The sequence below is a fragment of the Notothenia rossii genome, assembly GCF_949606895.1.
Source record: "Notothenia rossii genome assembly, chromosome: 9".
In the NCBI taxonomy this organism is placed as follows: Eukaryota; Metazoa; Chordata; class Actinopteri; order Perciformes; family Nototheniidae; genus Notothenia; species Notothenia rossii.
The window spans coordinates 12188139-12214817 of NC_136907.1; the positions used below are offsets into that span (position 1 = coordinate 12188139).

A 26679-nucleotide genomic window follows, 5' to 3' on the forward strand; every position below is an offset into this window, starting at 1 on the left:
AGTACACCTCTGAAATAATCAATTTGTGAGGAAATGATCAGCGAGATGATTGTGCAATAAGAGGAAGAAGCGTCGTAACACCTCTAGCCTCAGTGTTGTCACTGTGGAGAGAGCAAGTCACCGGAATAAATTGTGTTTTTGTTTCCTGCTCGAAACCCAAACAACAAACGTTTCTTTGAGCTCTAACAAGGGAGAGAAAAAAGAGAGGGGATATTGTGTTGTGAGTGTGTGAAGCCCTCCAAGGACCGGGAAAACCTTCACGATGACGAGCAGCACCCCAGCGGACATGGTGAGAGAATTTACTTTCACACTTTACCATTTACATCCATTTACTTTCCTGAGGGTTATGACACAAAATGTTGAGACTGTGGCAGTTTTCAATGGTGCTACTGTACCTCTGGTTCAATTAATTTACCTTCAAAACTTATTTGTAAAGGCCCATAATGGCATTTGGAATATGTATCCTATTGGTTATACAAGTTGGGTTTGTGTATCTCCAGTGCAAATTGGAAAGAAAACTGTGGCAGTTTAACTGTTCTTATCAGCAATTGCAAGATGTAAATACTTAACTATAGTCACTTTACCTTTAATTGTTTTTGATCCTTTTTAAAATGCATGCATCATTTTAGATTCAGTTCCAGTCAGCCAGACTCCCATTAAATTATCTGTACTACAAAACACTGCAAGCACACTCTCATCTCTTCTTCATGTTCTCTATTCTATTTCTGTGAACAATACGTTCGTATAATTGTCTGTTTGGTTGTTGTCTGATAGATGTAAACGTTTTTACTAAATTGCCTCAGGATGATAAAGGAAGTATGAAAAACATGAATACACACTTGATGTTCATTATAGATCAAACTGCAAAATAATATATCGCTCAAACTGGTTTTCATATTGCTTAGAAACGAATGGAAGACAAAGAAAGTAAACCAAATCCACATTTCTAAAACCAACCAAAGTGGCTTGCAGTATAATTTGGTGTTATTCTGATTACAAATATTGTCCGTCAAGCGACAAGACCAACAGGAATAGCTACATATTATTTTTATTTTAGTTAGATTTCTTTGTTTTGTTATTATGCTACAATTCCCTGTTTAGACACACTGGCACCAAATTCTTCTCAGAAAATCCACCAAGCTCAAATCAAGGCTCTACTCCTTTCCCTGATGTCTACTTCTATGTATTTTATGTTTGACATTTTGTGAACCTCTAGCATCACATATAGCCGGTCAGGATATGAGTTGAGGAGAAGGTTAGGAGCTCTGCTGCTGGTCTGGAGTGCATGTTGACCGGTAATTGCATTGCTGCAACAACCCCATTATGTCACACCTGCTGATGTAGTGGTGCTTTCAAAGGAGGCTCAACTATAACCTTTAAGTCTGCGGTGATCATCGGGTGACTTTCAGCTTAACCTCACCCTCTGAAGACACTATACTCTTATGACTTCTATTGCACCAGCTTACTGACTGTGGTGTGTCTTATGAGCTCTCATCATAAAGATTTATGTCTACATCTCGTGGGTGAGCTATTCCACTAATTAAAAGGCGTATCAAATGCGTTTTGTTGTGTTCAGCCAGTCTCACAATATATCTCCTCTCTGTCTGGCATGTTTATGTCTATCATCGTTGCTGCTACTGCATAGTGTCTCTAAGAATAATTCCAGGTCTATGTATAGAAAGGATAAACCACGTAATGTGCCCCTCCGCGCTGACATCAGCTAGCCCAGCTATGCCTCTACTCCTGTGTCCAAGTTTGCTGATCCCTTGAACAGCAGGTCCATTATGTTGTTGGGATTATACTGTAGAGGTGAGTCGGCCTCTATTGATATGTCTGGTCAAAGCTAAAGCATCTAAGTATAGCACATTTCAAGGAATTTCCATGGATTATAGACATAATCATGAGTCTAATTGTTCACTTTTTACCCTTTTGTGACGGATAACTAAATCTTTATGCTGTTCATAGAAGGTCTTGTGTTATGTCAACATCTGTGTGGATATTTGAGGCTTTTTATGAACTTTGGTCGCAGTTTTATGGCTCAGTTTACAGTCCTAATTGTGTTTTTCTTGTGAATTATAATATTATTATTCAGCCGTAGGAACTTTGGTTTAAGCCTCCAGCCGGCCTTCTGAAGTATCTTTAGGCAAAACACTGAATCCCTGCCAGCTGCTTTATAGCCTGATTTGTGCTGTAAGAATTTCCCTTTAGGGGGAAGTATCACATTATTATCGCATCATTTATCGCCAGTGTCGGGAATAAAGTTCAACAGTAAAGTCATAATAATTTTCCGAACTCTCAAGCGTAGTTTCAATGGGTTGTATTCCTGCCAGAGCTGCCGTTCTCAGGCTCATGTTATTAACATGCCTGCTGCAGGAACATAAAGGTCGAACTCTGCTCATGAGTAAGACATTTCAGTGTTCCTGCCAGTAAAGCCTTTCAGACAAATGGCTTCCTTTTGTGGCTAGGCTCAGGGTGTTTCTCAATGTCGAGGACGCTTGCTTGGTAGCACATGTCTTCCGAGTCACTTGCTTCAGAAGCGAGGCAAGAATACTTCCTGGCATTCGGAAAACGAAGAGTGGAACAGGCGAGCAAGTGTGCAGGTGTGCGTCATATGAGAGGCCCCGCCTTACATTTTCCGCGACAGATTTGGGAAAATTGGTCCGTGCGCAAAGCATTGTGGGGATTTTAAGACTGCGGAGTCTACACATGTGCAGCCTCGAAATTTCTCCAAACGAAGTACGCCGGGCTGGGTAGAATTCCAAGTATGCTGGACATTGGAACAGTACTTCGGCGGCACTCGAAGACGTAGTATGCTTGAAATAGTGGCTCTGGAGCAGCTTTACCCGAGATTGAGAAACACCCTCAGTCTATACATCAAACTAGCTTCTTGTGTTCCCCATGGAAAAGTGGGGAAATATCAGCTCTCTGCAATTAACTCATCCTGTGTGGTTGAAATTAGCAGCAGAAGCACCGTACATCTCCCCCACAACTCTCTCTCGGTCCAGAGAAAGAGTAAGTGTGTATACACACACATACACACACACACTCATAAATGCTGCATGGAGTAGGAGTGGGAGGAGAGGAGGTTGTCGGTGAATGAATCTGAGAGAAGGAATAATCGTGCCTCCTGAGAATGGAGGATGGGCAAATTGCCTTGCTCCAGGCAAACCTCAAAAGTGCTGACAGGGCTGAAATGGTCCCCATGGCAACAGTGAGACGCTTGGATGTGAGGCCTGAGGCAGTGTTCTTGAGTATGTGAAGGGGCCAGGGTGCACTGCAGGTATGTGTGTGTGTGTTTGTGTGTGTGTGTGTGTGTGTGTGTGTGTGTGTGTGTGTTTGTTTGTAACAATAAGCATGAGAGAGAGAAAGTAGTACAGAAGCAGGAGAAGAACAAAGAACCCTAGTTCAGATAAGAGCCGCTGAATAAATACACTCCAGAAAAAGACTGAAAGCCCCATGGAGCGGAGAGTGAATTTCAAACATCAACGATTTTGATATGTCGCAGCACAGTAGACAACACGGGGAGATCAAGGTACACACACACACACACACACACACACACACACACACACACACACACACACACACACACACACACACACACACACACACACACACACACACACACACACAGAGGGAAGAACCTGGCGGCTCCACTTTATCATTCAGGTTTTCAGTTGTACCAAATGGTTTTATTAATGTTAATAAATAATGTATTTATGCTTAAGGGCTTAAAAATAAGAGCTTTTGGGTTGGTCTCATGAATTTAGAATAGTTTCTTACTGATCTAATTGACAGCTGTTTCTCTTGCTTGGGAATACGCTGAAACTGTGTTTCAAAGTTAAAATGCAATCTGAAATCCATTTGACTTAATATTTCACAACATGCATTTTTATGTAAAAAAAAAACCAAGCAATTTTCTTTATGTATTTCTTGTTTCAAGCTCCAAAACTAAGAACATGTCAAGGGCACACTGTCTGTTTATAAAATGGATGCATACATCATTAGTTAATCATTACTTGACCTTTAATAAAACATAACTGTATCTTCTCTTCCTGGTTGGACGACCATACTAAAGGCTTACAGGCACACATGATGCTGATAAGATATGGAGGGATAAACACTCTCACCTCTCTCAGTGGGTAGTATTCAACACCCTGTCATTACTGCGATGGTATGTGTTGGATCCTCTTTTAAGCTGGCATCACAGCTCACACACTCGCCCAGACCAGGAGGCACGATGGAACAGTGGTTCTCAACCAGGAGGGACCTCTTTCAGAAAGGCATAATGTGTGTCAAAATAAAAATAAACTACTATCATTGCCAAAATTATTCATAATATTTCCATATAAATAATATTAGTTTATCATTTGATCATTTTCACAATAATAATTGAGTCTATCAAATGTTGGAAAAAAAGTATTACTCAAGCCCAAAGTATTACTAGATATGAAATATTCAGTTCAACAATCTTTAAAGACACGGCAGCATTGCTTCATATTTGAGGAGCTATAACCAGCCGTCAGTTTGTGTCTGAAAGCTACCTCTGCTACTCTGTGTGGATAATTATCATTTTGGTGCTTTTAAAGCATTTTATAGTTAATTCCCACATTTTTAAAGAGTCCTTTGGACACACACACACACACACACACACACACACACACACACACACACACACACACACACACACACACACACACACACACAGGAGTCGGAGGTCAGAGAAGAGTAGGTCGCGGGTGAACAAAAACAATGGGGGGGGGGGCGGGGGGATCCTTGCTGCTGAACAGGGGTCCATGTCCCTCTGCCCACTCCAGCTTAGCTCAGCACTTATGACAGCGAGCAGCTAGAGACGGAGAGACGTCCACAGGCCGTCCTCAGCCTTGGGCACGAGCTGCTGACCGGGCTTTGATTGACACTTCAGAGGGAGAAAGAGCACTATTGATCCTGACAGGTGGATGAAGCATGTCAGTGAATGTGTGTGCGCTTGCTGATGCCATGTGTTGTGGGTCTGAGTCACAGATCAGGATTGCATCATCCCGCCGGGGTGCAGGAGTTGATTTATCGACTCTGACATTGTCACATGTAGACCTCGCCGAGCCACGGAAACCTCTGACAGCTGTGGTGAAGGTGTGTTTGTTTCTTTGAAGTTAATTTAAAGCATTTCATAAAGTCATGGCTCAGTGTCGAAACCCTGACAGATTGTGGAATGCAGCAGCCTAATGATCTGGATCTTCTTGTTACGACAGACATCTAATACAAATACTAATAATGATAATGGGGAGCTGAATGGTTGTTTAATGTCATATTTTGATTGGCTGGGATATCAGGCTTCGCCTCTGTAAGAATGATTTTAAAACATGTTGAACTTTGTCATTTGCTGGTATCAGCAAGCGTTAAATTAGCGTTTTGTCAATGCGTATGCCCGGCAGCCCTCGGTGATTGTGTAGAATTAATTCAATTGTATTGATGCATGTCTGCTAAAACAAAATGAAGCCCTATCGAGAACCTCTCGTCCATTGATCCCTTATGTAACGGTTTGTTTGCTTGCGGATGTCTTTGTATTCTTCAGTGTGGCTGTACATGTGCATCCTATTTGATGTCCTCCATGAATAATGAATCCTACTGTACACACTATCTGTCAACACTCCTGTTTCCGTCTTTCCTCTATCTGTTGATCAGTTATTCATCATATTCTCGATATCACCTGATCTCTGTCCATGGGAGCCTTATGTTCTTGAGGAATATGTTATGCTTAAAACATCACATTTTCGGCAGGCAATAAATATAACCTTCTGTCTATTAGATAGCTATCATTTTTTGATTCTGAACCAGCACCGTGCACAAGCATGCCCTGTATGTTCTTCTTTCACTAGAATTGTAACCATATGCTAATCTCTGAATTACTTTTCATAAAAGGTACTTTTCACAATTTGGTGACAATTTTCCCTGTTCCACTTCTACCTTAAAGGGGGCCTATCATGCAAAATGCACTTTTTGATGTCTTTTATACATAAATATGTGTCCCCGGTGTGTCGGGGATCTCACGCAGAGTCAGAAAATAAAACCCTTTCTCTTTTCCTCTGTACCCAAATCTTTTAAAAAACGGAGGTACAACGAGCGGATGCATATGTCGTCAAATCAGCAGCGGACCCACAGAAAATAGCTATAGGAAACAATGCCTGACGTGTTTTGGACGTAATCTCGTTTTTGTTTAGATTAGCAAGCCTCGCTAACACTCAGAGCTAACCTGTACTGTAGAGCACATGTGTTTTTAAAAAGCAGAAAATAAAAAAAAGAACTCACCTTGTGATAAACCCGCAAGAGAAAAAGCATTTGAGCTCCATACTGTTTCAGCTATAATCCTTGATGTGGTTTAGAACAGGATGGCGTTTTATCACAGCAGAATTTAACTTTATCTCCAAAATCTGCGTTTCTCTAACAGGGCTGCAAAAGAGGGGTATGAGCAGTATGAGGCATGGCTACAATGGGTGATCTGTTTGCTATTTTAAGCAAACAACTTCACAGACATGTTTTGTATAGTCATGGCCCTACAATATATTTTTCCAGTATAGCATAATAGGTCCACTTTAATATTGGCTCAGAAAACTTCTCGTTTGCTACTTCCTTTAAAACTCCACCATCAAACAACTAATTGAACTCGGGTTATTGGACACAATTAAACTTGGAGCTTATTTATAAATGTTTGCAAAGGTTAACTCATTTAATAGATTATTCATGACTGTAGTGCTGATGATAATTTTGGCTTGACACATTTCACAAAACAAAAGTCTGACTAAAAGTGTATTTCTGATCAGCCCAGCCAGGAAGCTGAATAGCTCTGTCCCTCACCCCGGGGGTTTCTAAGAAAATGAAGTCAGTGTGTGGAGGATAAGAGTTTATTCTGCTGGAAAATCCCCCTCTTTTCAGCAGTCAGCGTTGGCAGGTATGGCTTTGCTCCGGCTGAGGAATGTGTTGAACCACTTCACTGCTCTTGGGGCTCCTCGGGTTCCGGTTCAAGAGGAAACTTCTGGTGTACACTTTTGATTCTGGTCCTGATCGCTCTTGTCAGTGAATTGGCACTTGTATGCTACATGTCATCATGCCCTTGAATATTAATAAAGAAGGAGGAGAGATATTGACGTAATGTACTCCAGTTCCCTGTGCTAATTACAATTGCTGAGTATAATGCTCTGTACAGGACATGCTGGACACTCAGGACAGAAGTGAACTGAGGACACTTCAGCTTTTATGCTAAGTATTAAAGAGTCAGGGCATGACATAAGTGGGTGTGATTGTGAGAACTCTGATGACTCCAACACAACAGAGTCCAGACTCTGTATGCCGGCAGCCACTTTTGTTTATGCGTGTGCACATTTGCTTTGAGAAACCAGCTGAAGCAGAACCTGCTCTCCCTGTTAAGTGTGCCATGTTTGCTAATGGCTTTGCCAATGGGGTGACACCCACTACAGTTCACTTTTGCCTCATAGAAGAGCACAGACTCATCTAAAGGCCATTGTTTGCATGTGATGATGTTGTGTGGCAGGGTGCCGTATACCTTTATATTTCTTAGGAAGTCTGACACTCAGGGAAATATTCAGTTCTCTCCAGATGATATTGTTGAAAGCTTTTTTCACATTGGCAAGGGTATTATTCTAGTGGACAAATACTAAATCCAAATATAATTGGTTTATAATATACATATAAACCATAGCAGAGACATAACTCTCTTTAAAGAAACGAATTCTCTATGAAACTGTTGGCCGGAATAGAAAAATGAAAAGGGGAAGTGAAACTGGAACCGAGCGAAATGCAGAGGAAACAGACAAACAAAAGCTTATTTGAATGGACTTTAATATATGAACATTTTATTTACCTGAAGGAACAGAATGAATAACCTGTTGTGTGGAAGCCTCATTGAATATTCTACTCACAGATGTGTTTTGCCAATCAGTCGTGTGAACTAATGTGACTCATTAATGGAGACTGGAGTTTCTGTGTTCATTTTAGATAACAAGTCCCTATGAAGGTCTGTACAAATAAAGTGCTCCATCAATGTTCTTCACCCATGTAATGTAATGAATTCAGATTCAAACTATTACAATAATTGCTTTGAAAAACTCAATATTATTATTCTAGTCTTTTGTTTTTACTTTCGTTCAAGTCATGTTACAGGAACTTAAAGGTAAGGTAGGTAAGAATGGAGAAACCAGCTCGAGTGCGCTAGAATTTGAAAGTACACAACCGGAAGAAATCTGACTCCCAAAATCGGGTAGGTGTGTCAGGGCCTTTACAGAGCCCCTCCTCCAACACACATGAAGGCGCACATGACCAATGAGGGCACGAGATAAGTTTGTGCACAGATGGAAGGCTGACAGGCAGGTAGGCCATCCAGTTAGTTTATTTTTTTTCAAAGCATTTAAGATATTCATTGCTATCAGGATGTTAAGAGCATTTCATGGAATATAACAGAAAGCTATACAAAAAAACGTGTTTCTGAAGTGAATTACCTACCCCACCTTGAATTTGAATAAATGTAAAACAAAAGCTCTCTAGGGAAGAAAAACTGTGTGTGTGTGTGTGTGTGTGTGTGTGTGTGTGTGTGTGTGTGTGTGTGTGTGTGTGTGTGTGTGTGTGTGTGTGTGTGTGTGTGTGTGTGTGTGTGTGTGTGTGTGTGTGTGTGTGTGTGTGTGTGTGTGTGTGTGTGTGTGTGTGTGTGTGTGTGTGTGTGTGTGTGTGTGTGTGTGTGTGTGTGTGTGTGTGTGTGTGTGTCAATAAAAGGAGCCTTTCAGCTGCAATGGAAACAATTTCCAGCTGAGGGGACATTTATATTAAAGCTTCTTCCCTGCCAGCACAGACTATTTGTGCCTATTCGTCACAGCAGCCAACGAGCAAGAATCAACTGTCCCTCTTTCTGATACATTTTGGGACAAGCTGCCATTTTAAATGAGTGTTTAAATCTGTCTCAATACCCGAACGTCCTGTGCCAGTGGAGTCAGACGGACAGTATGTTCTGGGGGAATTAGAGGGGCAGTGCGGAGGCCCTTGGGGTCCCAGACAGGCCACGGAGCAGTCATCCAAAGGTTAGCCTCGGGGCCTCAGTCCTCACACACCTTTAACCCAGACCTTTACTCCATTATGGTTTTCTATTAAATAAATGAATGTCTTTTACTTCCAAAGTGTTAATGGCCCGACAAGCTTTTGTTCTTCAGTTTATCATAGCTGATAGGGAGTGCAAGTTGGGATTATTGTCATAGTAGATTCGTCTGTTCATTTTCAGATTCATTGATTGATTGGTAATGCTCCGTCAGAGCACTATATGTCCAGGGGGTCCGCGGGGTCTTAAAAAGTATTAAAAGTTGATAAATCTATTTAGCGAAAATGAAGGCTATTAAAAAGTATTAAACAGCATTTTCCAAGGTCTTACATTTTGTAGCTTGTTTTCAATAAGTATATAAATTGTCCAAAGAGGTTGTATTCTACAGTTTGCCTGAATGTAATCATTGCGTAGGTGTGTAGTCGTGTGATGCATCCCGTTGGATTTGACGTCATCTGAACAGGACATCACACGCTCACTGCTTGATAGCGCGAAGGTCCGTTTACGCCGGTTGTTAAATAACATCGTTATGGGGAAATGCAATTTTGCGTCCAAACGGTTGGAAGATAAGGAGGAAGGACAATCAATACTGTAGATAGTAAATGTGAGGTGAAGTGTGTCGCCAAGGTAACCGGTTAGAACTCAAAGTGGCGATGAGGTCTTAAAATGTATGGAAAGGGTCTTAAAAAAGGTCTTAAAAGGGATTACATCTGACTTCAGGATTCCTGCATATACCCTGGTGTCAGAAAAGAATAACATAATTTCCAGATCACAGGTCAATGTCCTAAGATTGTCTAATTTGTCAGACCAACAGTCCAAAAAAACAAAGATTTTCAAAATTGAAAAGCATCTCTTATGCTAATACCAAAATGTGTTGAACATTAAAGAAGAAATACTTTTTCAATTTGTTCTACCTTATATTTGATCAAAGCACTCAAAGATGTATCGTTCCAATCTGATCACTTGGCACATCTGGATGATACTGCTGTTTTACCGACACACCCCTAACAATAGTTGAGACACTACTTTATCAGTTTCTGTTGGAGCTGTTAAATACCCAACAGGAGCTTGGGTGGAGCTCTTTCTTATAAATATTGGTTTCACAATACAAACATCTTCTATGTACAGCTGATGTTTGAATAGGCTGCCGGACTGTGGCCCTCGTACCGACATGGTTAAGTAATAATAACAAACCATTAAAGTCCTAATAATGACATTTCAAGAGGTGGAGCTAGGACATTTTTGTCCTTTTATCTTGATAAGTGCCTCCAATGACTAATCAATTATCAACCAACATGGGTATTGTAGTATTCAGGGCCATGCCAGTCCCAGCGAGTCCTCACACTGCCCGACCCTTTTAAATGACTATTTGTTGCTAGGTAACCATCTCTAGAGTTCATCCTCCAGGAGCTTGTGTGTCACACAGCACAGACTAAACCAGAGCCTTTATCCTTCGCTGATAATGTGAGCTAGCTTTAGCATTGAGGCCTTTTCATATGAACAGTCTGTATAGACATTAGAAATCCTGCTCATTTTACAAATAATTATGTATTTCTTGTATCCACCACTTTTCTATAACTTGATTGAAAATACGTTACATGTGGTGTCCTTGCACTAAACTTACACAACTAAACTCCTGTGTATGTTTTGCACACTTGATAGTGATTCTGATCTTAATGCTAAAAGATTTCCAACTTTTACATCGAACAGGATGTTACAGTGCATTGATTGTGCACATTTTGTGAACTGTAATGGCAAGAGTAAAAGACAATTGTTTGTAGTTGCTGACTTTTAATACAAATGGCTGTGCAGTCAGAGGAAGCGTTGGCTAAAAGACGCCTCAACATATTTTCGGATTTTGTGACATTTTCACAGAGTGTGCGGCAGCCATACAAGGGTTACAGATAGAGGAGACAGCCACAGACAGGAAAGAGAGTGTGTGTGTGTGTGTGTGTGTGTGTGTGTGTGTGTGTGTGTGTGTGTGTGTGTGTGTGTGTGTGTGTGTGTGTGTGTGTGTGTGTGTGTGTGTGTGTGTGTGTGTGTGTGTGTGTGTGTGTGTGTGTGTGTGTGTGTGTGTGTGTGTGTGTGTGTGTGTGTGTGTGTGTGTGTGTGTGTGTGTGTGTGTGTGTGTGTGTGAATGATAGAGAAAGAGCGAGTATGGAGAGAGGGTATATTTGGCCTTCATGCTGTCTTGCACAAATGTGTCATTGCATGTTGAATGCTATAGAGAACTCTGACTATGAATATCTCTAATGATCCCTGCAGGGGGGGGGGGGGGGGGTGTGTGTGTGTGTGTGTGTGTGTGTGATCTGAATGCGAGCTGTAATGAAGCATTGGACCTTGCACTACGATGGTTGAGGGCTTTTCATCTACTTTTTTTCTCCGTTTTTTTTAAACGAGGAAGCATTGGTTTATCTTGAGGGAAGCAGCAGCACTTCGACTCACACAGAGCACATCAGATATCGACCTATTGTTTAGTTAATTGTACATTTTCATGAAGTTGCTGCGCTGAGCCTGAGATCATTTGGCTTAACATACAGTTACCAGAGAAACGGAGATGTTCACTGACCCTTAAATAAGTATCTGAGGCTAGTAGACGTTTTATTTTCTTAGATAATTGTGAACGTTGCTGCACATACCATTTCTAAAGACTGCACAGCTCTCTCATTATTCTTTTCACATTTCCTTTTGTAGTTTATTTCTGTTCTTTTTTATATTTCTTGATTGTCTACTTGCTTATACTTTCACCATTTTCTCTTATGTTTATGTTCTGCACGAAATTCCAAAGCAAATTCCTATAGTACCTGAAAATAAGCCAGATTTTGATTCAGGTTTTTTGGCGAGTAAGGCTGCTACGTATTAGTTTAGCTTGGCAAAGTATAGCTTAGCTGATACTGGCGCAGTAACAGTTAATGGTTCATTGTTGATAAAAGGAACCATTATGATCTTGCAGGTAATCTTGTTGTCATGTTTAATGTAAACGTCACAGTGGAGAATAAACAGGGTTATATCTGCGTAGTGAACATCAGTCTCAAAGTAACCTTTGAGCTACATGCATGAACGTTGTTGTGTCCTCAGGCGGTTATATGAGTAACAGATTCCTTATTTTATTATCCAGCACTGCTTTAAATATCTTAATATGCTGACATCACGGAACAGGCAGAACAACATCCCCTAAAGAGCACCGTTTGGCTGATTGTGTCATGTGTATTCATCTTGTATCCTGCCTTGGGGTGGAACAATGTTTGTCAAAGAACTTGATTGGGTCCCCAGCCACCCTCACCCCTCTCCCCCCCCCCTCCTCCTCCAGCCCCGGTCCTTCCTGTTGTTTCTTGTGTGAGCTGTTGCCTCCACAGTCTCCCCACTGAGGCGGCCTCCTTCCTGTCGACACAACACAAACATAACCAGTGGCTCTGATGTCTAACCAGACAACAATGGCAAAGGAAAGCCCTACCGGTGCATGTATTACAAACTGAGACACTAACTTTGTGTCTGTTGTGATCATTTATTCAATTAATTAGTAATTGGATGTGGATGTAGAACCGTGGCATCCTGTGTCTTAACCATGGATTCTCTGTTGAATTAACTCTGCTAATTATTCCGCCCATAGTTTGTGTTGCAATCGACACATTACATTGTGTGAGTCTAGATAAAATGGTTATACCCACAAGTTTGGTATTTAATACACACCTTCATAGCTCAAGTCTTAACAAAAATGTACTGCAGGCTCCACAAAGATATCATTTATTTTGGGGCTGTAGCATTAAATCAACATAATGTGCTGATTGATAATAATAATCATAGACATTATAATAATAATTGGAATTTCCTTGTTTGTTATATTCATTCACTTATTATTACTATTATTATTAGGAATATTATTATTATTATATTATATCTCTTGAATACTTCTAATAAGTTATTTATTACCATCACACATTTCCACTTTGAAATCTTATAAATGGCTTTCATTGCATGTTAACCTGCCTCTATTCCTGTCACTGCATGGTTCCTTCATTCCTGAATAGCCCTAGAAAGTGTGTGTGTGTGTGTGTGTGTGTGTGTGTGTGTGTGTGTGTGTGTGTGTGTGTGTGTGTGTGTGTGTGTGTGTGTGTGTGTGTGTGTGTGTGTGTGTGTGTGTGTGTGTGTGTGTGTGTGTGTGTGTGTGTGTGTGTGTGTGTGTGTGTGTGTGTGTGTGTGTGTGTGTGTGTGTGTGTGTGTGTGTGTGTGTGTGTGTGTGTGTGTGTGTGTGTGTGTGTGTGTGTGTGTGTTACCCCTGGTTGTTTCTGTCCAATGCCATCTGGTGAATTCCAACACAGAGGGCATTCTAGCTTGCCAGCAGTCTCTATCTGTGCCTCTCTCTCTCACACACACACACACACACACACACACACACACACACACACACACTCGCATGTAGACACACATTTCCTCTGCTACATACACATCATGTGAGTTGTGAATGCAGGGCAGTAATCTTTTCTGGGGGAGAAAAATAAAATGCAGTGTTGTGGATGTTACTGCGATCTCCCAGCCGTTTTCCTCTCTACTCATTGTCTGTTATCTCTCTCACATGTTACATCAGTTTCTCCTCTAAAGGTCTGCTGAGCCTATATAGTATCCGAAGGAAGGTAGTTATAGAAAGGGAATTCATTTTGGGACCTGTGTGTAGCAATGTGCTTTGCTTCGTATATTGGGTGAAAACCATCTACAAAAACAACAAATGATTTGGACTTTAGATACAGAGCTGGACTGCAAACCGTTCACTCTGTTATAAGGGAATTACATTTTTAAGGTTTTTCTCAAATCACTGCCCATTTCACAATTCAGTAACAAGCTGGATTATAAACAGGAGCAACACAATTATAGATGATGATACATTTGTAACTGAACTGAACTGATTTATATATATTATGTCCCATTAAAACCCTGACCAGGAGACAAAAAAAAGAGAGGAAATGCGAGTTTATTTAAGAACTTTTTTCATTATGGATTAGTTTATGTAGTTCATTTTTATTTAAATTAAATTTTGTATTTCCGAATACCAGAAATCAAAGAAAAGTATCCTCGTTGCTCCTTCTATGTATGAAACCAGTGTGGGATGTTTGCATAGTAAATGGCTTAACCATTTATTCTTTAACTCACATTTTTTCCAATTGACTTTCAGCATAACAGCATTTTTTAAGACTTAATTCATTTTGTAGTTGCCAGATGTGCACACAAAATGCGTGAAGTTTATTTATGTGTAAAAATATCCTTCCAATATCCTAAACCTTAATTTAGATACAGACATGATTAAAGAAAACAGGAAAAGGCGAGTTGAAGGTTCCAAATCAAGTTAATCCTGACTGCAGGGCATCGGCTGCACATCAATGGGGACCACCTAGGACACAAGAAAGAGGGGGGGGGGTGTACGCACAGCAGGAGGGAGGGAGGGGGAAACAGGGTAAGGCAGAGGTCACCACAAAGTATGTAGTTCTCTGGGGAGGGGGAGAACTGCGTGAGGATGTTTAACATGACTCCAGGGCTTTCACAGCGGGGAGTTAGCCAAACACAGGGGAGGAAGTCACATTGGTGAGACACCCTGGGATGGGGGGAGGAGGGAGAGTGATGGGGGGGGGGGAGGAGGGAGCAGACAGGACTGCTGCAGAGCTAATGGTAGGACGGAGGAGGTCAGGGACCGGAGCTGCTTTCATCTCATCATCCTCAGGGGGCCTCGGCCCTCTGTGGGTCCCTCAGCAGCACGTTAGGGTCTCTGCTGACAGACGCTGATTCTGCACATTTAAGTACAGTCACTTGTTCAGTTTAATCATTTCTACCACTATAACTACATGTTTTATTTGATTGGATTATTGGATATTTGTATTCTTATTACCCCATGTGCTCTATCTGTGCTTCCCTCTTATTCTGCTGCTGCTATAAACACATACATTTCCCTACTGGGATCAATAAAGGTCCATCTCGATTCACAGGGAAGTTCAAACTCATCTCACTTTCTCACCTCCACAGGTCGGTGTAAATGTCAGGGTGTCTTTGTCCAAGCATTACAATAATTCTGAAGGCGGATAAAGTGCACTGCCATCCATTGAGCCCTTTTGAAGACACAGAACGGACCCCTAAAGAGTTAAAAAATAACCGGTTCCTTTGTATTCACCCAGTTTGAATCTGGCAAACTAGTGGGAGGCTATTTGCTGCTCTAAACAGAGCATGCTAAACATCAACCTTGCTGCATTTCTTCATCTTTTCTTGCTTTTTTTCTTTGGGATTATTAGAAAACATAATTCTTCTTTCTGTCTGATCTTAATGTCGCCTGTTTCACATTCCCTATCTCATCTCTTGCCTTGTGTTGCGAGAGGGGGGACAAACAGTCTAGACGCTGACAGGGGGTTCAGAGGAGAATCGATTGAAGCATGCAAGAGCAATTTCACGTCTCGGCCCACAGCTTCAAAAGCAGAGCCTCAGCAGCTCCGCCAGCGGGCCTTTGGAGCGAGCACACAACATGTTTGTGTGTACTCGAGCAAGTGTGTGTAATGTGAAACATCAAATAGTTAGTGGATGACCAAAGGAACTACCGTAAGTGGATTTCACATTCATGCTTCCTCTTTTCCGCTTCTCTCTGACCTTCCTCGTTTGTTCCTTGAATCCTCTTTGAATTCCTTCTTGCCCTCTTTCATTTCCTTTCACTCCTTCAAAAGCGTCAGCGTTTCCTCTGTCCTCCTACAGTATCAGACCTGGTCATCATTATCATGCTGTCTGTATAGCATCAGCACTTTGGTGGTGACGTGTGATCATGACTCTGACTTTATGGCCTTCATTCTCTCCTCCAACTTTTAAATCTCTATCTGTTCGCCACTTTTCTTTTGTGTTTTCGTGTGGACGTTTTTTCCTCTCTAATGAAATGGGGACTGTTGAGCCTCCCCTAGTTGGCGCCATCAGTGAAAATATTGAAGTGAATTGCCAGTTACTTTTGTTTAACATGAAGACTCTTGGCTTTTTCCAAAGTAAAAAATACATTTACCAATACCTAAAGTTCACTAAGGATCATGTTATAGCTCATATTTATAGGCTAACATACTGTATACGAGAGTGGAATCTACTTATGTAACTCTAAGGCACATGTGTCAAACTCAAGGCCCGGGGGCCAAATCAGGCCCTTGGTGGATTTTATTTCAGCCCGCAGGATAATTTTAAATTACTATTAGATCTGGCCCGCCGGTATATTGCACGCACACCTTCACTCCATCCTGAGGGTCTCCTCAGCTCAGAGCCTGAGCCCAAACATTGATGAACTTGCACCCAAGATGAGATGCCAAGTATCTGGCTTGAACTAGCATCACAGAGCAGCACACTGAGTTTACATGGATGTTTCCTCTTGCACTTTTTCTCTTTAAACAACAGGGCATGTTCTGTGAAAAAATATAATCATAAGAAATGACTCCGGAAAAGCTGCAGATAGAGCCATAAGAAATGAATGCAACTGATTATTTAATGTTTAATGTTGTTTTTATAGGCAATCATTTAAGCTTTGTTAGTTCCAGGTTTAATATGTGCACTAAGTTCATTTCAATAAGTTTGGCAATAAACATTGAACCAGTCCGGCCCTCGACTAGTACCCATTTTTTATTTTGGCCCACTATGTATTTGAGTTTGACACCCCTGATCTAAGGCATCTGACAGACACACTTCCTCATTCACAAAAGTTAGTAAGAGGAATATTGTGAAAAGATCCGGTTATGTGGTTTGAGCAGGAACCTCTCCACTCATGTCATGGTTGTCATGTTCCCGTAAATGCCTAAAAAAGAGGAAATGCTTTTTTAATGTCAATATTTAGCCAGACTCAAAACTCAAAACTCATCACCAGGCATGTGGTCCAGTCCATCACAGTGTTGGCATGTTAATTAACATGGCCCTAGGGTGTTGAACAGCTATTTTGAAACCTGAAGCAGCAAGACGTCGAGTTTTGGGAGTGGCAGCAAAGCGGAGTAAATGCGTCAACCTCTTTGTGACGGCACTGATCACAGAGAAGAAGCGATATGAGGAAGGTGTGATCAAAGGCTGCCGTCTGTCAGGAGAGAGGAATGCAGCTCTGGGTGTGTGTGCCAGTTAAGCGAGGTGAGTTTTCATAGAAGACACCAGAAGGGGAGATGACAGCATGAGAGCAGCTCTACCTGTTTCTGGAGAGGGGGGAAGCAGCTGATGGATTAAAGGGTTATCTGTTAGTAAACGGGCAGAAGGGAGAATGATGAAGAGAGAGGACAGAGAGCGAAGAGCTGTCGGGTACAGTGCCGGCTGCATTGCAGGAAACTGCCTATCATGCAGGTGACAGGGAGGAGAGGGAGGGATGAGAGGAGCAGAGGGGTTTCATGGTTGGGATGAGGACGTCAGCTTATCAAGGGAAAGGTCTGTTTGAATGACAGTACAAAAAGACAAGGGCTTGGAGAGAGATATGAGGTATGATGGGTAATTGAGTAATGAGACATATGAATGATAGTGAGAGCAACTAAACTGGATGACGGGAGTTTTGTCGCTCATTTTCTCCTGGATCAAAGTTATACCTGCAGCAGTGGCATAATGATGTTCGTAGCTCAAAGCCTAACATGTTTAAAAGTCTAAAAAAAGACGTTAACATACACAAATCAATGATGTAAAATTATACGGAACATTTAAATAGTTATGTGTTTTTAATCCTTGCAGAGGAGTAGTAAATAATGGCTTCTTCGTTTGTGTAATATAACCGCCACAGGATGTGTAATGCTTTAATGAAGGAAAGTAACTTTAATTTAACAACACTATCAGGACTGTAATGTAGCCATTAGCCGCCGCTGCCACAGGAAGTTAGCATAATACTTCAGAAGTGCAACTATAAAGGTTTGTGGTGTTGGCCTTTACAATCCCTCTTACAGGAGATCCTCTCTTTAATATGTAATGGCCTTAATAGAGTGCTGTAGAGATGACGTGTTTTTGAAAGGCCAACCCACGAAATTAGCATCGCACTGGGTCCCTCAACAAAAAGCCAACAAGAGTTTTCTTTGAAGTTCAGATTATATCTGACGATAAGCTCCGCAAGAAAACGTTTATAATGCCTAAATGTTTTGTTCTGCAAGATAATCTTCACCAATGAAAAAATACTTTTAGGATTTTCAAATTCATAATAGGCTGTAAACAAACTGCACCGTCGCATCAGTCACTTTACCAACACTAAACTAAAGGTTGACTAGTGTGAATATTTAGGTGTATTTATTTAGTCTCATTTTGCCACTTCTTAACAGCGAACCTCAAAGCTTCAACATTTTCAAGTGGATTATTTACTGATGTATATTTAGTTTAGAAACAGAACATTTGAATCTCTTTAACATAAAAACTTACCAAAAACCTGAAATGTATTACTTATCTAAGATAATGTTTAAATTCCAAGTTGAAATATTAATGCAACTCAGGCATTGATCATGTTCCTGCCGAGTGTTCATGTATGTTGCAAGAAAGTCTATTAATGCTTTGCTGAGCCATTGACTTTAGTCTGAGCCCTTTTGCCTTTAAGAAAACACTGGTGATTGTGTGCAATAAAAAGAACAATGATCTACTAAATCTGGAAAGATTGAGTAGATACAATAAGTCAGTGTGTCACATTCAACCTCCAGCTCTGGGTCTACAAGGACATCAGAGTAAAGTACATTTCTCAAACTGACAAAGGAACACATGCTCTTGTCTTTGAGCAGTGTCTGTAAATGTTCAGGTTAGAAATGTTTCATATTAACGACACTGAAGCATAGCCAAAGAAAAATTCCACCACAAATGTATATATGACATTAAATACACACAGAACAGGTAAATAATAAACCGACAACTTAACGCTATACTTTAACAGATTGTTGACCACTGCAAAAATACATTTATAATTATTCATCTTATCATATCTTATCTTATCCTACCTTAACATAGGTAACAAAGTACCTGAGATCAAGACCAGCTTGAATTGTTATAATATCATGGTGCCTTATTTTGATTACTTGATTTGATATCGGAACATGCATCTGTAAACGCCACCAATTAATAACTAGCTTCCTGGTTTCCAAACGTGTTGGCATGACAACCATCAGAGCCTGACCATCGGTATAGTCGGCAGTGTTGGAATAAACTCGACCAGTCGGATAGTGTATTTATTTTTGTCTTAAGAACAGCAGCTTTTTGTTGGTAATTGTTCTCACTCTGCAGCTTTCGGTCAGTTCCTTGTACGTTGCAGTAGTAATACCTCACTTGTTGACTCACAGTCCAACCTTTGTCCATCATGGAAACAGCAGATACCTAATGTTTTGCATATGGTGCGTGTTATGTAGTACAAGGGGTTGGTTAAGTAGGCCAAAACAGACCATGACACACTAGACCTTATAGATAAGTGCCCTATAAAGGTTATAAAGTTAATAATAAACAAACTTCAGCCGGGTCAAGGTCCTACTGTTTATTTCGAGATCTGTACTGCAGTGAAAATGTCTGGAGCATCCCTAAGCTGTCTGCAGTGAAGTACACTAATGGCGCATTTCCACTGCAGGGCCTCGCATGGCTTAGTACGGTATAGTTCGGCCTTGTTAGGCCAGGCTCACTTTATGCTGCGTTTCCATTACAGTTTAGGAACTGGGGTAGTAACTATAGTAACGCAGTGTAGGCGGAGCCGTGACGTCATCTTCAATGCGAAACACAAAAACAACATCAGTCGTTAGCTGTTAGCACTCAAGCTCACAACTCCTCATATCTGTTCAGAAACTAGACAAAAGTTAAAGAAGTACAAACCACAGACTGCCTGTGTCATGGTGAATACAGTCGCTGCTTTATTTATATCTGTATAGGCCGTTGTTGTGAGTGTGGACGGTCGGAGCATATACAACGTTAGCTTAGCCAATCTCCGTTTAGACAATACTCATTGTAAAAGGTTTTTCACCTGCCGTCTGTCTGCAGACTTGTCAAAGCATTAATTCATGGTTTTTACTAACCGGTATCAGTATGTTGTTACATCGGCAATATTTTGAAACGTGTATTACAATTAAATCACGGTAAAATATGTTAATTTTGTTGTAGATTCTCTCACTAGTTTAGCATACTCAGCCCGGTTGTTGGCCTGGAAAGAACCTTGATTTTGGAGAGCCAGAAAACTGTGAAAAAGTACCCGCCAGCCGGAACTACGCCTAGAGGAAACGAAACCAAAACGGGCCGGAACCGCACTCCGCACTGTAGTGAAAATGCGCCATAAGTAGTACATATGGTCAACTTGCTGGTTATTGTAAAATGTGAGATAATGTAGCTCAGACTACAGCACACATTGAAAAAACACGCTTCTCAGTGTGTTTTTAATTAAAGGAAACAATGGCCCCATGACAGAATGAGTGTGCTAATAGGGGCTAATCATTGCACTAGCTCTTTTTGTGTTTTCAAAATCACTATAAAGCTTGCAAAGCTGTTTTATTGACACAGTTTTGGCTAATTAAACAAATGGGATGCGTCTCGCAGGCTGCTGTTTTTCTTCTTTTTCCTTGACTTTGTCACTTTGACTTTGTTTGACTTTGTTTACAGTTTGGCCAACAAGCCTATTATGTTTTCTATTTTACACATTTTAATATTCATTAAAATGTGCAGCCTTGCTAGAAAGAAAATAAGTAATTATCAGTAAAATAGGCGACTGATAATGCATGTGGGATTTGTTTTCTTAAAGTGCGGCTTATAGCTACATTCTTGAGTTTAAAGTCGAATTTTCTCCAGATTTAATTAGCAAGTCAAAGCAGGCTGGCTGCTGGATCCGGGCGGCTTGCTTTAAACAGACTCCAGTCAGGATAATCACCAACCTCCTCTCTTAAACTCATTCATACAGTCAGGGATCTGCACTGACTGCAGCGGATAACCTTACTGTGCAGACTACGTATAAAGCTGCTCTAATATATTCCCACAGGAAGGCTTCCCACTCTATCATTTGTTGACTGCTGGAGAGGTTCTAAAGAGCAGCAATACTCTTTAATGTACTTATAAATACAAGCACATATAAACACAAGCACATATAAACACAAGCACATATAAACACAAGCATACACACACACACACACACACGCACACACACACACGCACACGCACACGCACACACGCACAGGCGCACGCACGCGTGCGCGCACACACACACACACACACACACACACACACACACACACACACACACACACACACACACACACACCAATTGCCTTGAGAAAGATTTGAGAGTGGTACTCAAGGAGGAATAATTATAGATGGCATTGAATTTCCTGCTCTCCACCGTGTGCAAACAGTGTTTAGCCGAGAGGGTTTGCTTACTTCACATGTTTACACCATGGCACGACTTGGCAGCAGGGCCACATTATTGTAGGCATGTTTTTGAATGTCTGCAGTGGAGACAGGAAGCTGTGTCACCACTTTCATACACAAGTAGTTTCATTTATTCCATTTCTTTTCAGAAGTGGACATGAATAGAAGCTGGGGCACCATGATGTTTCCTTTTACAAACAATCTGACATCTTGCAGTTCTCCAAGCTCTGCAAACTGGTAAAACCTTCAGCTTGTCTGGCACCATGAGTGCAGAGAGAGACTGGTTGTTAGCTAGTACGTGCTGTTTATGAAGCAAGAGTAACTGGCGGTTTGCCTGCAGACATGTGTATGTTCTGTATAGTTATGGTTATGCATGAATGCTTGAAACAATGCTCCCCCCCCCAATACCTGGAGCTGTTGTGTTTGTTCTACAGAATATAAACAGTAATTGAATATACATCCCTGAGCTGACAGTGAAACCTCATTATCAGCCCCGGTGCGGAAGAGAGTCAAGGGAGAAAGAAGGCACATGGACCACCAGGGAGAAGGGGGGAGGGAGAGGGAGAAGAGCAGGAGAGACCAATGCCTTGATTCAGTTAACATCACAATCAAAATACATGTTGAAGTGACGAAAGAGACGGAAAATGGATGTTAAAAGCTCACCTGTCCAGACACAGATTACAAGACAAAAATAGTACAAAGTGTCCTTGTGTTGACCCGCCGTTAACCAATAGAACAGCTTCAGTGTTTCCTGGCAATGATCCTGAATGTCTCTTCTCTATTTGAGTTGTGACGCTGCTGGTGACTAGTACCCCCTGTAGGTATTAAAGCTGGTGAACTATGAAGGCCATAGTTCACCATTTAACACAAATGACATCATTCTCGATCTTTGCACCTTGTCTGAAAGCATCTGTATTTATGTGTCTTTCCATTAAGGGTTATATATATATATATATATGTCACCTGTCTTTAGGAAGTAAATGACCAATCACCTGAAAGAGTAGAGGAAGCAAAGAGAGATGGAGAAGGGGCGAGAAGCGAATAAAGAGATTTTGCAGGGTTAATGATAGGGAGAGGAATGCTGAGTTTATGTTGTTTAATTGAAGCTACTGTAGTTCAGTCCTCTCTCTTTGTTATTCAGGCCTTGTACAAACCCTCCACTGAATGCTGTGCAGAGCGAGAGATTGACAGAGTGGGGGAGAGAGAGACAGAGTGGGGGAGAGAGAGACAGAGTGGGGGAGGTAGAGACAGAGTGGGGGAGGGAGGGGATGCGGAGATTGCTGCAAGGCGAGGAAGACAATGTGATGTGACACTGTAGGAAACGGTAAGGAGGCAGAAGGGAGGAGGGGTGGAGCTATCTGGTAGGTGTTATCAGGTTAAGCCAGCCACCACTGGCTGTCGTCATAGTAACACCATGGTAACGACCAGGTGTGGAGACGGGGTGAAGGAAGACCTTCTGCTACCTCTGCGTGTTTCCTCATTATTTTATGTCTTCATCTCATTCAGTGTTTCTCAGGTTTTGCTTGTATTGAAGGCGGTTGTATTTACTACAGGTAAAGCGACTTGCATTTCCAAAAACCCATGAAAAATGATTTGAACAATTTATTGATTACCGGAGGAGTTTTGTGGATCAACTAATCGATAAGTCCACGAAATACTACAGCTCTATATCAGGTTGATCCTCAATATTATGATGCATGCAAATAAAAACTAAAACAGAAGCTCAAAAAGTCTCATCTCTCATAAGGATGTCCCGATCACCTTTTTTTGCTCCCGATCCGATTCCGATCATTTGATTTTGACAATTTGCCGATACCGATTTTTCCCGATCCGATCTTTATGCAATGCATTAAGAAAAAAAAAAAGCATTCAAGTTGTCCCTTAAGGTTATTTTTTTATTTAAATTAGATATTCTATCCAACATGGATATAGCTTCTTTCTTTCACAGCAGCATTGGATCAGTTCAGTTGTGCAGCATTGGATCAAAACAAAATAAAGCTTATCAGTACTCGTTAGCTTACTGCTACAATTAGACACTGCGCCCTGCCCACTCTGTTGCTAGATTTGAGAGAAATAAGCAACCAGGTCTATGAAAACAAGCCCCAAAGAAGCAACACATACATGATGTTCTGTAATTTGAAAACAAAACTAAGGCCTCAGGATGACTTTAAGACTTTTACATGGTCATTTTTGTTTTGTAACATTGAATACAACATTTAAAAAAAGTATTTATAAAAAAAGAAATAAAAAAAATCCCGATCCCCAATTTTTTTCTCCCGATTCCGATCTTTTGAAAATCACGTGATCGGCTCCGATCCCCGATCACGTGATCGGATCAGGACATCTCTAAGTCTTAAACCTATAATCTGATTTGATAACTTGCTTACGGAAATGTCTGTTTCAATGCGTCGGTGTTTGCTCTGTTACATCACTTTGTGTGCGAGTGTGTGTGTGTCTACGTGTGTGTGTCGCTCAGCAGACTGGGCAACAGACGCGCTGCACATGGACACACACTCGAGACAATGACACACACGTGCTTATGCCATGCATGCACTGCAGGCTAAACACTTATAGAAAGCTAAATCAAACACACGGAGCTTTGCTGTGGCTCTTAAAGGAAAACTGTACCTGTGCTAAAAACATCAAGCCAGTCAAGAGATAAACTCTGACAATTGATGCATTTAATGGTTTTAAATGCAAAAAGCTAATTCATGAAATGTATTCATCTTAATCTTTACTAGGATTAGGAGCTTGATTAGTCTTTGAAAGAAAAACAAATTATTTTGATAAACAATCAACCTTTATAATATTATTTTAAAGCAAAAAAACGGTTTTTAGCTTCTCCAATATTAAAAATATCAGCTTTTTTCTGTTAAATATCATATAAAACAGATTATATTAGGCTTATGGACTGACAAAACAACATTATCTTGGATTTTAAGGGAATTTATTAACCAAACTGTTAACCTAGCATTGAATCATCAGATGGAAAAAAAGAAGTGATTTAAGGTGAGGTGCACACAGAGATGTGACGTTTAGCTAAAGTTCACTCACCTCCAGCTCTCACTGAACAGTTTGAAGTCCTCGTTGCCCTCCTCATCCCTCAAAATCCACTTATCTCCTTTAAATAGATTCTGTTTGATTCCCTATTCTCTTTATTTAAAACGATTTGATCAAATACAGCCAGCTGTGCTGTTTTGTACAAAGTTGTTTGTTTCAGTCATCTTAAAGTGTGCCCCCACCACATAAGTAATGCAGTAGACCCTATAATGACAACCTGCTACTGTTCAGTAGCTGAGAGAGGACTTGGACACTGTGAGCATTAGTCTCACACTACAGTATTTGTGATTTATTATTCCACTTGGCTGTCACCACTGACTATTGAGATAAGCTATTTGTGGCAGGCTACACATTTGAACAGCCTGTAGTATTTCAGCTAATTGTTTGTTTTGTGGGCTTTTTACACGCAGTGAGAGCCAAGTTTGGTTTTGTCGAAATTACAAATACAACCCACCGTCTCATTCATAAATGATCAGAATCTTAGTTTATACAGTATGCCTGCAAGCCTGAGGCGTTTAACGGGTACTTCTTACCCAGTACAATAACCTTGAAAATGTGATACAGAAAAAAAATGAATATTTAATTGAAGAATGTACCCTCTAAAATCAGATGCTATTCAAACCTGGGTGACTATAGTGAACAATGATTTTTGAACACGGGTGAATAAAGTATACATCAAGTTTCAACCTCAGACAAAGGAACATTTCAAAGCAAAACATCTGCCTTGGGAATTGTCCAAGTAACCGAATTGTGAACTAAAGACAAAGAAACAGAGTGTTGGAGGCATGAGAAAAAATGTAGGAGGAAGTTTGCGAGACAGAAGGGAGGTAATCCAGCAGAGGGACACTCCTCAGGGTCCTCATATCCTTCCTCTGTGTCCTATTAAATTACCTCTCTTGAACCTGTATGCTTCCTGACAGGACCGAGTCTAACCTGCATATTTGTTTTTTTACAGATAAACCTGCGGCTCATTTTAGTCAGCGGGAAGACGAAAGAGTTCCTCTTCTCTCCCAATGACTCAGCGGCGGACATTGCCAAACACGTGTATGACAACTGGCCGATGGGTGAGTAGCAGCTCCATCTAAATATCCTGTCTTTGCTTCTGGCAATGGCAGTTGATGAAGATGTAGCAGCAGTTACATCAACATGTGTGGTCCCAAGGTGAAGGCAATAAAACCCTCCTTAGGTGATCCACATATTTCTTCCTCTTTGATCAGACAATGATTTATTTGTGATTCTCATCACTATTATTTCTTTATTTTCCCCAAAGCCTCCTCCATAGGGCTGGGCCGGTGTAGAGGTTGTAAAACAATAATCAAGGGCGTCTGTTTTGACACCAGGTTTTCAGCGATGGAATATTTAAACTCGCCTTGTCTCTTCAACCCATCGAATGCATGAGCTTTCTAGTAAGAAAACACTATGTGCACTTTGTCCTATATTGGTGTTATTTTGTAATAAATCACGTTATTGCATAAGCATAGTTCCAGTGCGTTTGCTTAAAGTGTAATTGCTAACTAATTAGCTGCTAATGCTCTTGGAAACCAGGTGATCTGACTTATCCTGGCTGTATTTTCTATGACGAAGATACAAGCAGCTGGTTGGCTTACCCATAGAGCTGAGATCACATTCAAATAGAGTAGAATGTAGTTCTATAGAGCAGTGTGGGAACATGTGGTCTCTGGTTAAGAGTCATTTGTGTGCTCCTCCTTTCCGCACGCTTATCATTGCATACAGGAATGTGGATTTGCAGTCACTCCAACTGCAACAGTGTTACAAATCATTTGATACTACCGATCTCATCTGAACACCTGTTGCTGTGAATGTAGTCTAGTTTTAGAGAGGCATTCAAACACTATAAACTTTACTGGTGGATTCATATCCTCCCTTGACAAGAGCAGTTTCCCTTCCAGTCCTGTCAAATCAAACAGTGTTCCTGCCAGACAACAGATCTGAACCCTGTGAGACTGTAAGCACCAACACCCTCCGTTTAGATGGAGACAAACATCTGGTGGCCAGACGCTGCTGCTGTGCAACTCCCCCCACTGTTCGCTCTCGGGTTTATTTCTTCACTTTTTGTCTGTAGCTCTTCCCAGGCCACACCCTTGTTCCTCTGTTGCTCTCGTTCTTTCTCACATTCGGTTATGCATCCCACAAAGCCCACACATTATACATTCTGCAAGTAATGATTTCAAATAAGGGTT

General features: G+C 41.0%; 1 protein-coding gene across 1 annotated transcript in view; it reads left to right on the forward strand.

Moving 5' to 3' along the window:
• The window catches only part of ubl3a (ubiquitin-like 3a), a 31377-nt gene that overhangs the window by 368 nt on the left and 4330 nt on the right, over positions 1 to 26679 (forward strand). Inside the window, 2 exon segments of the mRNA XM_079648680.1 lie at positions 1 to 289; positions 25434 to 25542. The exon segment at positions 1 to 289 is cut by the window's left edge and continues 368 nt beyond it. Coding sequence (XP_079504806.1) covers positions 263 to 289; positions 25434 to 25542 — 136 coding nt within the window. The 5' untranslated portion in view covers positions 1 to 262.